Source organism: Mobula birostris, chromosome 9, assembly GCF_030028105.1.
Source record: "Mobula birostris isolate sMobBir1 chromosome 9, sMobBir1.hap1, whole genome shotgun sequence".
Lineage (NCBI taxonomy): Eukaryota > Metazoa > Chordata > Chondrichthyes > Myliobatiformes > Myliobatidae > Mobula > Mobula birostris.
The window spans coordinates 571,934-585,858 of NC_092378.1; the positions used below are offsets into that span (position 1 = coordinate 571,934).

The 13,925-nt window shown below is 44.3% G+C and overlaps 1 protein-coding gene across 1 annotated transcript in view; it reads right to left on the reverse strand.

Moving 5' to 3' along the window:
- The window catches only part of LOC140203263 (protein arginine N-methyltransferase 8-like), a gene marked incomplete at its 5' end in the record, with an annotated part of 92,002 nt that extends 79,096 nt beyond the window's left edge, over positions 1-12,906 (reverse strand). The window contains 3 exons of the mRNA XM_072269277.1: positions 7,393-7,456; positions 10,734-10,889; positions 12,691-12,906. Of these exons, the coding sequence (XP_072125378.1) occupies positions 7,393-7,456; positions 10,734-10,889; positions 12,691-12,906 (436 nt within the window). The remainder of the gene's footprint in view (positions 1-7,392; positions 7,457-10,733; positions 10,890-12,690) is intronic.
- Positions 12,907-13,925: the final 1,019 nt, after the last annotated feature.

A 13,925-nucleotide genomic window follows, 5' to 3' on the forward strand; every position in this document is an offset into this window, starting at 1 on the left:
TTCTCATGGCCCCTTCTGGCTCTAATTTCATTCTTAAGCTCCTTCCTAGCAACCTTGTAATTTTCTAGAGCTCTAACAGTACCTAGTTTCTTGAACCTTTTGTAAGTGTAAGGGGTTTCTTCTTTTATGTTACTGCTAAGGCTAATAAATATGGCTTCTTTTTTATGTTAGAATAAAATGGCTTCTTTGTTATGTTAACTGCTGAGAAAGTGCTTCTCTCTCGCAGCTTGTTTGGTTTATAATTACTGATAAGAAAATTGCATTCATTTGCTAACCAATTGGGATAGATGTTATTCTTTATTGTATGTCTGTAAGCTATTGTTTGCGCGGGCTTTGAGGCAGAAGGCGTGATGGGGGCAGAAAGAGGAGATACGATGCTGTAAGCTGGGCGGTGGGACGGACCCCGAGTGGGAGTCCGAGGCCCTGGGTCTTCAGCGAGGAGAAGAGATGAAGACAAACTCGTATGGAGCGTCTGGTCGACCACCGTGGTTGGTCCCAGGTGGCGGGTCGAGGAGGTCGGCGGGGATCAAATGGTGGAAAGAAGGCTCCGTTAATTGAGCTCCAACTGTTGTGCACTAAGTGGTTGAACTTTGATAAGTTTGGCGCCTTTTACTTTCCTTTTATATTTTATCTCTATTAATTACATAGTTCCAGTAAGATCTATAAAGTGTAATCATTTAATCGCGTATGGTATATTGTCTGTTATTTGGCGGGGTGGGGGTACATCACAGAGCATCCACACAAACTTGATTATCCAGTTTGGCGGGGCCGAAGACTGCTCCCCCTATACGAAAGTGAGCTGACCGAGCCTGAGGCTTACCAGGGGGCTACATAAGCTTTTTTTTTTCTTCTTAACTAGATTTTCTACATACGTTGCACACCATAGTTCTTTAACCCTACCATCCTTTCCCTGCCTCAATGGAATATACCTATGCAGAACTCCATGCAAATTTCCCTAAACATTTGCCACATTTCTGCCGTGCGTTACCCCGAGAACATCTGCTCCCAATTTATGCTCCCACGTTCCTGCCGAAAAGCATCATATTTTCCCCTACCCCAATTAAGTGTTTTCCCAAATTGTCTGCTCCTATCCCTCTCCAGTGCTATGGTGAAGGAGATAGTGTTGTGGTCACTACCACCAAAACGCTCTCTCACCGAGAGATCTGATACCTGACCAGGTTCATTTCCCAATACCAGATCAAGTACAGCCTCTCCTCTAGTTGGCTTATCTACATGTTGCGTCAGGAAACCTTCCTGAACACACCTAACAAATTCCACCCCATCTAAACCCCTTGTGCTAAGGAGATACCAATCAATATTGTGAAAGTTAAAATCTCCCATCACAGCAACCCTATTATTGCACTGTTCCAGAATCGTCCTCCCTATCTGCTCCTTGATATCCCTGTTACTATTGGGGAGTCTATAAAAAACACCCAGTAGAGTTATTGCCTCTTTCCTGTTTCTGACTTCCACCCACACTGACTCAGTAGACCATCCCTCCATGACTTCCTCATTTTCTGCAGCTGTGACACTATATCCCTAATTAGCAATGCCGTGCCCCCAGCTCTTTTGCCTCTCTCTCTGTTCTTTTTGAAACATCTAAAGCGTGGCACACTCAGCAGCCATTCCTGCCCAAGACATCTAAATCTCTGTAATGGCTACAACGTCAGTTCCACGTATTGATCCACGCTCTAAGTTCATCTGCCTTGTTTATGATACTCCTTGCATTAAAATAGACATATCTCAAACCACCAGACTGAGCGCATCTCTGCTCTAACATCTGCCTGTCCTTCCTCACAAACTCCCTACAAGCTGTCTCTACTTGTGCTCCAACCTCCCATCCTCTACCTCATCACTTCGGTTCCTACTCCCCTGCAGATTTAGTTTAAACCCTCCCCAATAGCATTAGCAAACCTCCCCGCCAGGATATTGATCCCCTTCGGATTCAAGTGCAACCTATTCTTTTTGTACAGGTCACACCTACCCCAGAAGAGGTCCCAATGATCCAAAAATCTGAATCCCTGCCCCATGCTCCAATCCTTCAGCCACGCATTTATCCTCCACCTCGTTCTATTTCTATATTCACTGTCACGTGGCACAGGCAGCAATCCTGAAATTACTACCTTTGAGGTCCTGCTTCTCAGCTTCCTTCCTAACTCCCGGTATTCTGCTTTCAGGACCTCCCCCCTTTTTCTACCGATGTTGTTGGTATCAATATGTACCACTACCTCTGTCTGCTCACTCTCCCGCTTCAGGATATTGTGGACACATCAGAAACATCACGAATCCTAGCACCTGAGAGGCAAACTACCATCCTTGTTTCTTTTTTGCATCCACAAAATCGCCTATCTGTCCCCCCAACTGTAGAGTCTCTTCTTACCACTGCTGTCCTATTCCTTTCCTTACACATCTGAGCCACAGGACCAGAGGCACAGCCACTGTTGCTTCCCCAGGTCGGTCATCTCCCCCAACAGCACTCAAACTGGAGTACTTACTGTTAAGGAAGTCAGCCACAGGGGTGCTCTCCACTACCTGACACCCTCCCTTCCCTCTCCTGACAGTCACCCACTTATCCGTCTCCTGTGGCCCCGGGCTGACTACCTGCCTGTATCTCCTGTCTATGATATCCTCACTCTCCCTCACAAGACGAAGGGAACTGGAGCTGCAGCTCGATGCACCTGGTGCAGACGTGGCCATCAGGGAAGCTGGAATTCTCCCGGACATCCCACATCCGACACCCAGAACAGAAAACTGGCCTCGTAGTCATACCCACTATTCTAATGCGCTGAGCCCCGCAAAACGCTCCTTTTTTAAGCTCTTCTCCCTGACCTGTGTGAAGTTCTCTGTCTCTTCGAATCAATTGTCTGAATGGTCCAATTCTGCTCCTATGCTTTTTTGTCTTCCGGAAATCTTACTATCTACCTCATTATGATTGTGGACTTAATTGTTTATCTGCACTGCACTTTCTCTGTAGCTGTTCAACTTTATCCTGCATTGTTATTGTTTTACCTTGTACTACCTCAATGCATAGTGTAATGATCTGATCTGTATGAATAGTATGCTAGACAAGCTTCCCATTGTATCTCAGTACATGTAACAATAATAAACCAATTCCAATTCCAGAGAAACTGGGAGGAAGGGACAGCTCCCTTGCATCGGACAGGGCAGGAAGAGGTGTCGTTATTGGAGGTGGAGCAAGTGAATGTGAGGTTGGGGTGGAAGTTATGGGCAAAATTGCAGAAATTGACGAGCTCTCCACAGTGCAGGCATCCTTAAAGTAGCAGAGAAAGAATTGGGGAGTGGTACCAGAACATGGACGGGTTCCTGGATCATTGGGGCCTCTTTTGGGGGAGGTATGACCTGTACAAAAAGGACAGGTTACACCTGAACCCAAAGGGGTCCAATATCCTAGCAGGCAGGTTAATAGAGCTGTTAGGGAGGTGTTAAACTAATTTGGCAGGGGGATGGGAACTGGAGTTATAGGGCTGAGGAAGGGGAAAACAAAAATAAATCTAAGATAGCATGCAACAGAGATGATAGAAAGGACAGGCAGGAGATGAGGCATAATCACACACAGTGGGATAATTTACAACAGCAAGCAACAAATACCGAAAGTGTTATATTTGAATGCACGCAGCATAAGAAATAAAATGGACAATCTTGAAATTCAGCTACAGATTGGCAAGTATGACGTTGTGGCCATCTCTGAAACTTGGCTAAAGGATGGCTGCCATTGGGAGCTGAACATCCAAAGATATACGGTGTATCGGAAAGATAGATTAGTAGACAGAGGGAGTGGTGTGGCCCCATGTATAAGAAATAATATTAAGTCATTAGAAAGCGATGACACAGGATCAGAAGGTGTAGAGTCTCTATGGGTTGAGTTAAGAAATGGCAAGGGTAAAAGGACCCTAATGGCAGTTGTATACAGGCCTCCATACAGCAGCTGAGATGCGGATTACAAGTTACAGAAGAAGATATAACAGGCCTGTCAAAAGGGCAATGTCATGATAGTCGTTGGGGATTTTAACCTGAAATGGATTGGGAAAACCAGACCAGTACTGGACCTCAAGAGAGAGAACTTGTAGAATGTCTAAGGGATTGCTTTTTAGAACAGCTTGTTGTTGAGCCCACTAGGGGATCGGCTGCACTGGAGTGGGTGTTGTGCAATAATCCGGAGGTGATAAGAAATCTTAAGGTTCCTTAGGGAACAGTGAACACAATATGATTGAGTTCACCTTGAAATTTGAGAAGGAGAAACTAAATTCCAATGCGTCGGTATTTCAGCAGAATAAAGGAAATTACAATGGCATGAGAGTAGAAATGGCCAAGGTCGACTGGAAAGCACTAGCAGGAAGAACAGCGGAGCAGCAATGGCTGGAGTTTCTGAGAAAAATGAGGGAAGTGCAAGACAGATATATGCCAAATAAGAAGAAATTTTCAGTTGGAAGAAGGACACTACAGTGGCTGACAAGTGAAGTCAGAGCCAAAGTAAAAGCAAAAGAGAGGGCATACAAGGAAGCCAAAGCTAGTGGGAAAATAGAGGATTGGGAAGCATTTAAAAACTTGCAGAAGGAAACTAAGAAGGTCATTAGGAAGGAAAAGATGAATTATGAAAGGAAGCTGGTGACTAATATCAAAGAAGATACTAAAAGCTTTTTTAAGTATATAAAGGGTAAAAGAGAGTTGAGGGTAGATATAGGACCAATAGAAAATGACAATGGAGATATTGTAATGAGAGATGCAGAGATGGCAGAGGAATTGGATGTGTATTTTGCATCAGTCTTCACAGTGGAAGACATCTGCAGTATACCAGACATTCAAGAGTGTCAAGGAAGTGTAGTATGTGCATTGAAAAGTACAACTGAGAAGGTGCTCAGGAAGTTTAATAGTCTGAGAGAGGATAAATCTCCTGGACCTGATGGAATGTACACTCAGGTTCTGAAGGAAGCAGCTGGAGAGAATGAGGAGGCATTAACAATGATCTTTCAAGAATCAATAGATTCTGGCATTGTACCGGATGACTGGAAAATTGCAAATGTTACTCCAATATTTAAGAAGGGTGGGAGGCAGCAGAAAGGAAACTATAGACCTGTTAGCCTGATATCAGTGGTTGGGAAGTTGTTGGAATCAATTGTTAGGGATGAGATTACGGAGTACCTGGAGGCACATGACAAGATAGGCCAAAGCCAGCATGATTTCCTGAAAGGAAAATCCTGCTTGACTAACCTACTGCAATTTTTTGAGGAAATTACAAGCAGGGTAGACAAAGGAGATGTGGTGTACTTGGATTTTCAGAAGGCCTTTGACAAAGTGCCGTACATGAGACTGCTTAGCAAGATAAGACCTATGGAATTACAGGGAAGTTACTATCATGGGTGGAACGTTGGCTGATCGGCAGAAAACAGAGAGTGGGAATAAAGGGATTCTATTCTGGCTGGCTGCCGGTTACCAGTGGCGTTCCACAGGGGTCAGTGTTGGGACCACCACTTTTTACGACGTATGTCAATGATTTGGACTGTGGGATTAATGGATTAATGGACTTGTGGCTAAATTTGCCGATGATACAAAGATAGGTGGAGGAGCGGGTACTGTTGAGGAAACAGAGAGCCTGCAGAGAGACTTAGATAGTTTAGGGGATTGGGCAAAGAAGTAGCAAATGAAATACAATGTTGGAAAGTGTATGGTCATACGCTTTGGTGGAAGAAATAAATGGGCAGACTATTATTTAGATGGGGAGAGAATTCAAAATGCAGAGATGCAAAGGGACTTGGGAGTCCTTGTGCAAGATACCCTATAGGTTAACCTCCAGGTTGAGTCGCTGGTGAAGAAGGCAAATGCAATGTTGGCATTCATTTCTAGAGGGATAGAATATAAAAGCAGGGATGTGATGTTGAAGCTCTGTAAGGCACTCGTGAGACCACACTTGGAGTATTGTGCGCAGTTTTGGGCTCCTTATTTTAGAAAGAATATACTGATATTGGAGAGGGTTCAGAGAAGATTCATGAGAATGATTCCAGGAATGAAAGGGTTACCGTATGAGGAATGTCTGGCAGCTCTTGGGCTGTATTCCCTGGAGTTCAGGAGAATGAAGGGGGATCTCATAGAAACATTCCTAATGTTGAAAGGCCTGAACAGATTAGATATGGCAAAGTTATTTCCCATGGTAGGGGAGTCTCAGACAAGAAGGCATGACTTCAGGATTGAAGGACGTCCATTTAGAACAGAAAAATTACATTAGTCAGAGGGTGGTAAATCTGTGGAATTTGTTGCCATGAGTGGCTGTGGAGGCCAAGTCATTGGGTGCATTTAAGGCAGAGATAGATAGGTTCTTGATTAGACAAGGCATCAAAGGGTATGGGGAGAAGGCATGGGAGTGGAGATGACTGGAAGAATTGGATCAGCCCATGATTGAATGGCGGAGCAGACACGATGGGCCGAATGGCCTACTTCAGTTCCTATATTTTATAGTCTTATGAAGGGAAGGGACATGGGGAGGTACATGGAGAGGAGGAATATGGGGGAGAGGGACTTTGGGGAGATACATGGAGGGGAGGGACATGGAGATTTAATGAGCTGAAAATGGGCATCTGGCACTACCAGGCAGGATGCTGTTGTCAGCATGGACTCGGACCATTGGGTCTGTTTCCACGCTGTTTGACACAATGACTGTCCTGTCTTGGAAATCTATTACTGTCGCTGGGTCGAGATCCTGGGTGGAGGCAGATACACTAGTGAAGTTTAAGAGACTACTAGACAGGTATATGGAGGAACTTAAGGTGGGGGCTTATATGGGAGGCAGGGTTTGAGGATTAGCACAACATTGTGTGCCGAAGGGCCTGTACTGTGCTGTACTATTCTACGTTCTATGTTCTATAACACATCCTGGAAGAAAATTCTGGCAGTGGAGGCCAAATTATTAAGAATATTTACAGTGGAATTTGATAGGTTCTTGATTAGTCAGGGCGTCAGATTTATGGGGAGAAGACAGGGGAATGGAATTGAGGGGGTTAATAGATTAGTCTTGGTGATTGGCAGACAGGCTTAATGGACTGAATGGCTTAGTTGTGTTTCTATGTCTTACGGTTTTAGCACTCTCCCTAATAGCATTGTGAATGTACCCACATATGAAAGACCACTGTGGCTCAAGATGGCAGATGGGTAAGAATGGATCAGCAACTAACTGTTGGCTTTGACTGGGAAGTCTACACTGCCGAGTGAATATAAAAATATTCTATTGGTAAGGCAGAGGTGAGTTTACACATGCTGATTACTCAGGAGAATGACAATGGAAAGTGTCAATTACATTGATAATCTACTGGGGAGAGTGCCTGGTCCAAGTTCCCACGGGTAGGGTGAGCAATGGAAAATTAAGGCAAGTAATTTCCTTACTGTTGTCCAGGTGGTTTGCTTTGATAATCTTCTCAGAATAGTCAGAGATGCTGGAACATTCAATCTGAAGCACAAAAGAGAAAGGACATCAGAGGCCTTGAACTTGGATCTGAATACACAATTCGAAAAGAACCCCAGCATTTCCAGTGAAGTCTGTAATCACTGAGCACTTCAGCTTCAAGGTAATGGGTCAAATGCCACAATCTGCTAAAGCAAAATGGAAGCCAATGTCAGAGCGAGAAACAGCCAGCATTTGGAGGCTGATGGTATCACACCTAATTCTACCATCAGTTCCAGTGACTGAGACAGGCATGCAAGAACCAAACTCCTGCCACTGCCTCTGACGTGTGTGAGGACAGGGACTAGAAAGGAAGAAAATAGGTTCATGTCACAGCTTACAGCCTCACGTACAGGGTGGAAACTTCTTCTCCCGGAGCATGGTAAACCTGTGGAATTCTGTACCATGGGTGGCAAGGAGAAAAGGTTTACTCTTTTCCATAGATGTTGCCTGGCTTGCTAAGTTCCTCCAGCATTTGGTGCATGTTGTTTTGGATTTCTAGCATCTACAGATTTTCTCATGTTTGAAATCAGGAAACATGCTCATGAGGGAGATATTATACTTCCTAATGCTAAGAGAATCAAAGGTAGTGAATTGAATGTTTTCCATGTTTTTTTTTAGTCTGGGAGCACAATGATTGATCACCAATGACCACACTGATCTTTCTTTACGGAACCCCTGGAACAGTTTTACTCCTATTTTATATGAGTCCTCTATGCTACAGTTGGCTTTGTTACTGCGGCTCAGGTCTGCAATTCAGTTCTTAGAATCAAGGCTGCATTGAGGTCTGGAGTGACCCAAAATCAGTGTCAGTGATATGGAGAATTCATGCCATCCCCTTTCCATTGATTGAGAGTAGACTGTGCAGAAATTAGCTGATTGGATTTGTCCTGCACATTGTCAGGTAAAGGCCACTGTGTGGCTGTACGGGGGCTACTTGGCCAGAGACATTACTGTTTCTTTCAGTACTACAATGGGATGACCGAACAACTGCAGCAAGAATCATGGGTGACCAGATTCTCTCCCCCTCCCCTCACCACATGCACCCATTTCAGAATAAATATGAAAGAATGGAAGACTGGAGGGTGTCTTAATTTATTTAAGAAAGGTTGCAAGGACAAACCATGAAACTAGAGGCTAGTGAGCCCATCACCAGTAATGGGAAAGATACTGGAGGGGATTCTGAGGACAGGATCTACAAGCATTTGGAGAGACCAGGACTGATTATGGACAGTCCGCATGACCGTGTGCATAGGAAATCATATGTAAGGGTGTACATAGAAACATAGAAAATAGGTGCAGGAGTAGGCCATTTGGCCCTTCGAGACTGCACCGCCATTCAGTATGATCATGGCTGATCATCCAACTCAGAACCCTGTACCAGCCTTCCCTCCATACCCTGATCCCTTTAGCCACAAGGGCCATATCTAACTCCTTCTTAAATATAGCCAATGAACTGGCCTCAACTGTTTCCTGTGGCAGAGAATTCCACAGATTCACCACTCTCTGTGTGAAGAAGTTCCTCCTAATCTCGGTCCCAAAAGGCTTCCCCTTTATCCTCAAACTGTGACCCCTCGTTCTGGACTTCCCCAACATTGGGAACAATCTTCCTGCATCTAGCCTGTCCAATCCCTTTAGAATTTTATACGTTTCAATCAGATCCCCCCTCAATCTTCTAAATTCCAACGAGTATAAGCCTAGTTCATCCAGTCTTTCATCATATGAAAGTCCTGCCATCCCAGGAATCAATCTGGTGAACCTTCTTTGTACTCCCTCTATGGCAAGGATGTCTTTCCTCAGATTAGGGGACCAAAACTGCACACAATACTCCAGGTGTGGTCTCACCAAGGTCTTGTACAACTGCAGTAGTACCTCCCTGCTCTTGTACTCGAATCCTCTCGCTATAAATGCCAGCATACCATTCGCCTTTTTCACCGCCTGCTGTACCTGCATGTCCACTTTCAATGACTGGTGTATAATGACACCCAGGTCTCGTTGCACCTCCCCTTTTCCTAATCGGCCACCATTCAGATAATAATTTGTTTTCCTATTTTTGCCACCAAAGTGGATAACTTCACATTTATCCACATTAAATTGCACCTGCCATGAATTTGCCCACTCACCTAACCTATCCAAGTCACCCTGCATCCTCTTAGCATCCTCCTCACAGCTAACACTGCCGCCCAGCTTCATGTCATCCGCAAACTTGGAGATGCTGCATTTAATTCCCTCATCCAAGTCATTAATATATATTGTAAACAACTGGGATCCCAGCACTGAGCCTTGTGGTACCCCACTAGTCACTGCCTGCCATTCTGAAAAGGTCCCATTTATTCCCACTCTTTGCTTCCTGTCTGCCAATCAATTCTCTATCCACATCAATACCTTACCCCCAATACCGTGTGCTTTAAGTTTGCACACTAATCTCCTGTGTGGGACCTTGTCAAAAGCCTTTTGAAAATCCAAATATACCACATCCACTGGTTCTCCCTATCCACTCTACTAGTTACATCCTCAAAAAATTCTATGAGATTCGTCAGACATGATTTTCCTTTCACAAATCCATACTGACTTTGTCCGATGATTTCACCGCTTTCCAAATGTGCTGTTATTACATCTTTGATAACTGACTCTAGCAGTTTCCCCACCACCAATGTTAGGCTAACCGGTCTATAATTCCCCGGTTTCTCTCTCTCTCCTTTTTTAAAAAGTGGGGTTACATTAGCCACCCTCCAATCCTCAGGAACTAATCCAGAATCTAAAGAGTTTTGAAAAATTATCACTAATGCATCCACTATTTCTTGGGCTACTTCCTTAAGCACTCTGGGATGCAGACCATCTGGCCCTGGGGATTTATCTGCCTTTAATCCCTTCAATTTACCTAACACCACTTCCCTACTAACATGTATTTCCCTCAGTTCCTCCATCTCACTGGACCCTCTGTCCCCTACTATTTACATAGGGTGAATGGACACATTTTTTTTATCAGGGAAGACAATGACTATGGAGCACAGGTTTAAGGTGAGGGGACAGAATTAAAGGAGGTCTAGGAGGCAAGATTTTTGCCCGAGGGCAGTGGGTGTGGGACAATGTGCCAGAGGAAACGGTAGAGGTGGGTATAATTTCAACACTTAAAAGACACGGAGAGGCTTGTGGAAAGGAAAGGTCTAAAGAGATACAAGCCAAACATAAACACACAGGATTAGCTGGAAAGCTTTATGATCACAGTCCAGTGTACTCAGCAGTCTCAACAGAAAGTGCATGAACAGTCTCAAGTACTCACCCCAAACACTTTCTTAGCTCCTGCTTTGGCTGCGAACATTGCTAATATTCCTGTTCCACTGCCCACATCCAGCACCGTCTTGTCCTTAAACACGTGTTTGTTGTGGTAGATGGAATTCCGATACGTTAGGGTTCGGATTTCATCTTTTAACATTTCCTGAGGTCAAAGAACGCAAATAGTTAGTTACCTTGTGGTGAAGCCAGCATACAAACAGAGGGGTTCTGATTGGTCTATTAGTAACTCAGGTTAAGGAATGATGGGATTGGATGATAGAGCTGGCAGGTGGGAGGTTCTGTTTGAGGTGATAACCTACCACTTCTCTCAGCACAATATTAATGTCAAATACCTCTGTATCAATCAAGATAATTTAACTGAGTAAAAGAAAAGACACAGAATTCAACATAATCCAGAAGTTCATAAATGTAAAAACCACACATGAAGAAAGGAATGGGTACTAGTTAGGCAAGTGCACGGGGAGCAAAAGATTACTAGTACAGTAATTGAGGAGTGGATGTTCATTAGTGCGAGTGTTCCTGGGTATTGGGGCTTGAGTTTATTAAGGGAGACTGTTTGCCGGGATTTTAGAACATAAAACTGTTGAGCTGAGCCTCCACTCCTCGGTGACTCTGTGCCCCCAGTCCTCGGTGATTCAGTGTCCCTGGTCCTTGGTGACAATGGGTCCCTGTCCATGATCTGCTTGACACCATTAAACTTCGTGGGTATCAGGTTTTTCCCAGCACCCTCCTGTCTATACACCATGGTTCATCTATCTCCTTGGGGTGAAAAAGTACTCTAATAACCGTGAATTTGAGAGACCGTTGTGTGATTGATCTGTAGGACAACTCTCCAGGTAAGACACCAGTAGTCACCCAGATGTTTGTCAGGAAAGTTCTACAAGTTTGCCAGTAACTTTGCCATGTCTTACCTTTGTGTCTAAGGTCAACATTTGGTTTCAATGTGGTGACAATAGTCTATCTGAGTGAGTGGCAGGCTTGACAAAACACTCACACCAGGGAGCATGTCTGGAGTCACATACAGGCCAAATCAGGCAAGAATAGCTCTCTGAAAGGCACTGGTAGACAAAACCCAATAGATGTATCTCATCCCACCTCAGGCTCACAGAGCAGAGCAGCCCCTCATTACCCTGTCCACCCCTGCTGTTGGATCTTTGAATCCTCCTTTACACCCACTAGTAGTTCCCAGTTGGAGTCAGAAGGTGAAGAATTGAGAAGCAGGGAGGAATAGCAAGCAAGTCCCAATGCTCGAGCTTATTCAAACTTTACGTCCTACCCTCTTCCTCCCCCCTACTGTCTCTGCCTCTCCCCATCCTTCCCCTCAGTCCCTCAATCTGTGTCCCCCCCCCCATTTCCTCATTTCCCACAAAAAGATCTGAATAATAGGTGTTTTAAATATATCAGAGGTCACTATGGCAAATATTTTTCATTCAATCATTCAAAAATATTGCAATGACATTATTGTATGAAAGTGTAATTAAAACTGCAGTTGACGTGATTAGCACACACAAAACGCCGGAGGACCACAGCAGAATCTGCTAAGTTTCTCCAGCATCTTGTGTGCTTCTCTGGATCTGTAGAATTTCTTGTGCTTATTAACTTGTGATTAATATTTTTAATTGTATGATTCATCTTGATATTTTAGCAATGATTGTAAGGTTAGTATGGTATCAGCAGGAATTGAGCTTTCTTCTGTATAATTCATTTTATAATCGGTTGAAGCTTTGTATTTTTCTTACATATTTGTACGTCAGGTATTAGCTTTACTTGTACATTTCAAAATTTATTTTTCACACTCCCGCCAAATTTTTGAATGGATGGGAAGCAATCATGAAGGGTTTGAAACCCCAGATGAATTGGGTTTAGAAAGGGCAGTGATTTCCCAGGTCACAGGTGAACATTTGCTCTGGTTTTGAACTTTCACACAAAAGATGAACCTTTACCTCATGGATGCCAAAATGTGCATAAGAATCAAAGTAGTAATCTCTTGAAGTCATTTCATCTGGAGTGAAAAGTTTTGCTTCTTGGCCTGTCTGCAGACAACCTGCCTGAAGAAATTCCTGGATCACTGTTTGTGCCGCTGTGTCTGTTGTCTGCCCTGTTGTCTGCACCAGGGTCTGAGTGACCTTCTGGTCTGTCGTCTCGGTCACTGACCGAGTCGGTGACTGTGATTGCTGTGTAGTTCCAATCGACTGATCTGGCTGTGTAATCGTTAAGGGCTCTGAGGAATCACTGGACACCTGGTTTAAGAAAATAATCGATTTCATAAAGTGTGAAAGTGAGTCATAAGTGAATATTCAAACAGCAAAATGTGATTGGGCAACTTAGACCTGCAGCGAATTTATCATGTTTAATCTCAGCATTATTTGGACTTCACCAAGAACAACCCACATTCATGTAGGAAAAACCCAGCAATCTTCCCCTTGCCTCTCTTAATAATCTGCAATAGATCCCCACCTGGAACAGGGAACATTTATCTTTTAATGAGATTCAACACCATCTCTTTCCTCACAATGACATACCCTGGAATATCAACCTATCCACCCCTAATCTCTCCATCAGCCATGCCCTTCTCTCTAGTGAACACCAATAGAAGTACTCATCAAGGAGAATCCCATCCTTATCCTCACTGGATGCACCAGTCTGATACGGAAACACCAATGCCCAAGAACAGGAAAGCCGACAGAAAGTGGTAGATGCAGCCCAGTCCATCACAGGAAAAGCCCTCCCCACCATTCAGCACATCTACAAGGAGTGCTGCCACAAGAAAGCAGCGTCCTTATCCATGCCATGCCCTCTTCTTGTTGTTGTCATTGGGAAGGAGGTACAGAAGCCTTAGGCCCACACCGCCAGGTCCAGGAACAGTTATTACCCTTCAACCATCAGGCTCCTGAACCAGTGTGAATAACTTCACTCACCTCAGATTGAACTGATTCCACAACCTATGGCCTCAATTTCAAGGACTTCACAACTCATGTTCTCAGTATTATTTATGAAATTACATGGAGGGAAGTCAAGATGGTGCGAATGCACCTTCAGGATTTTGGATTTCTGTGGCTCTGGAGACATGCTGATTCTAGGCCGGTGAGACATCGTGGGACGTCGTGGCAGAGCACGGAACATCGGGAGCAGCGGGTTAGCTGCTGGGGGTTGTGTGTCCGAAGAGCTGTGCCTTTCT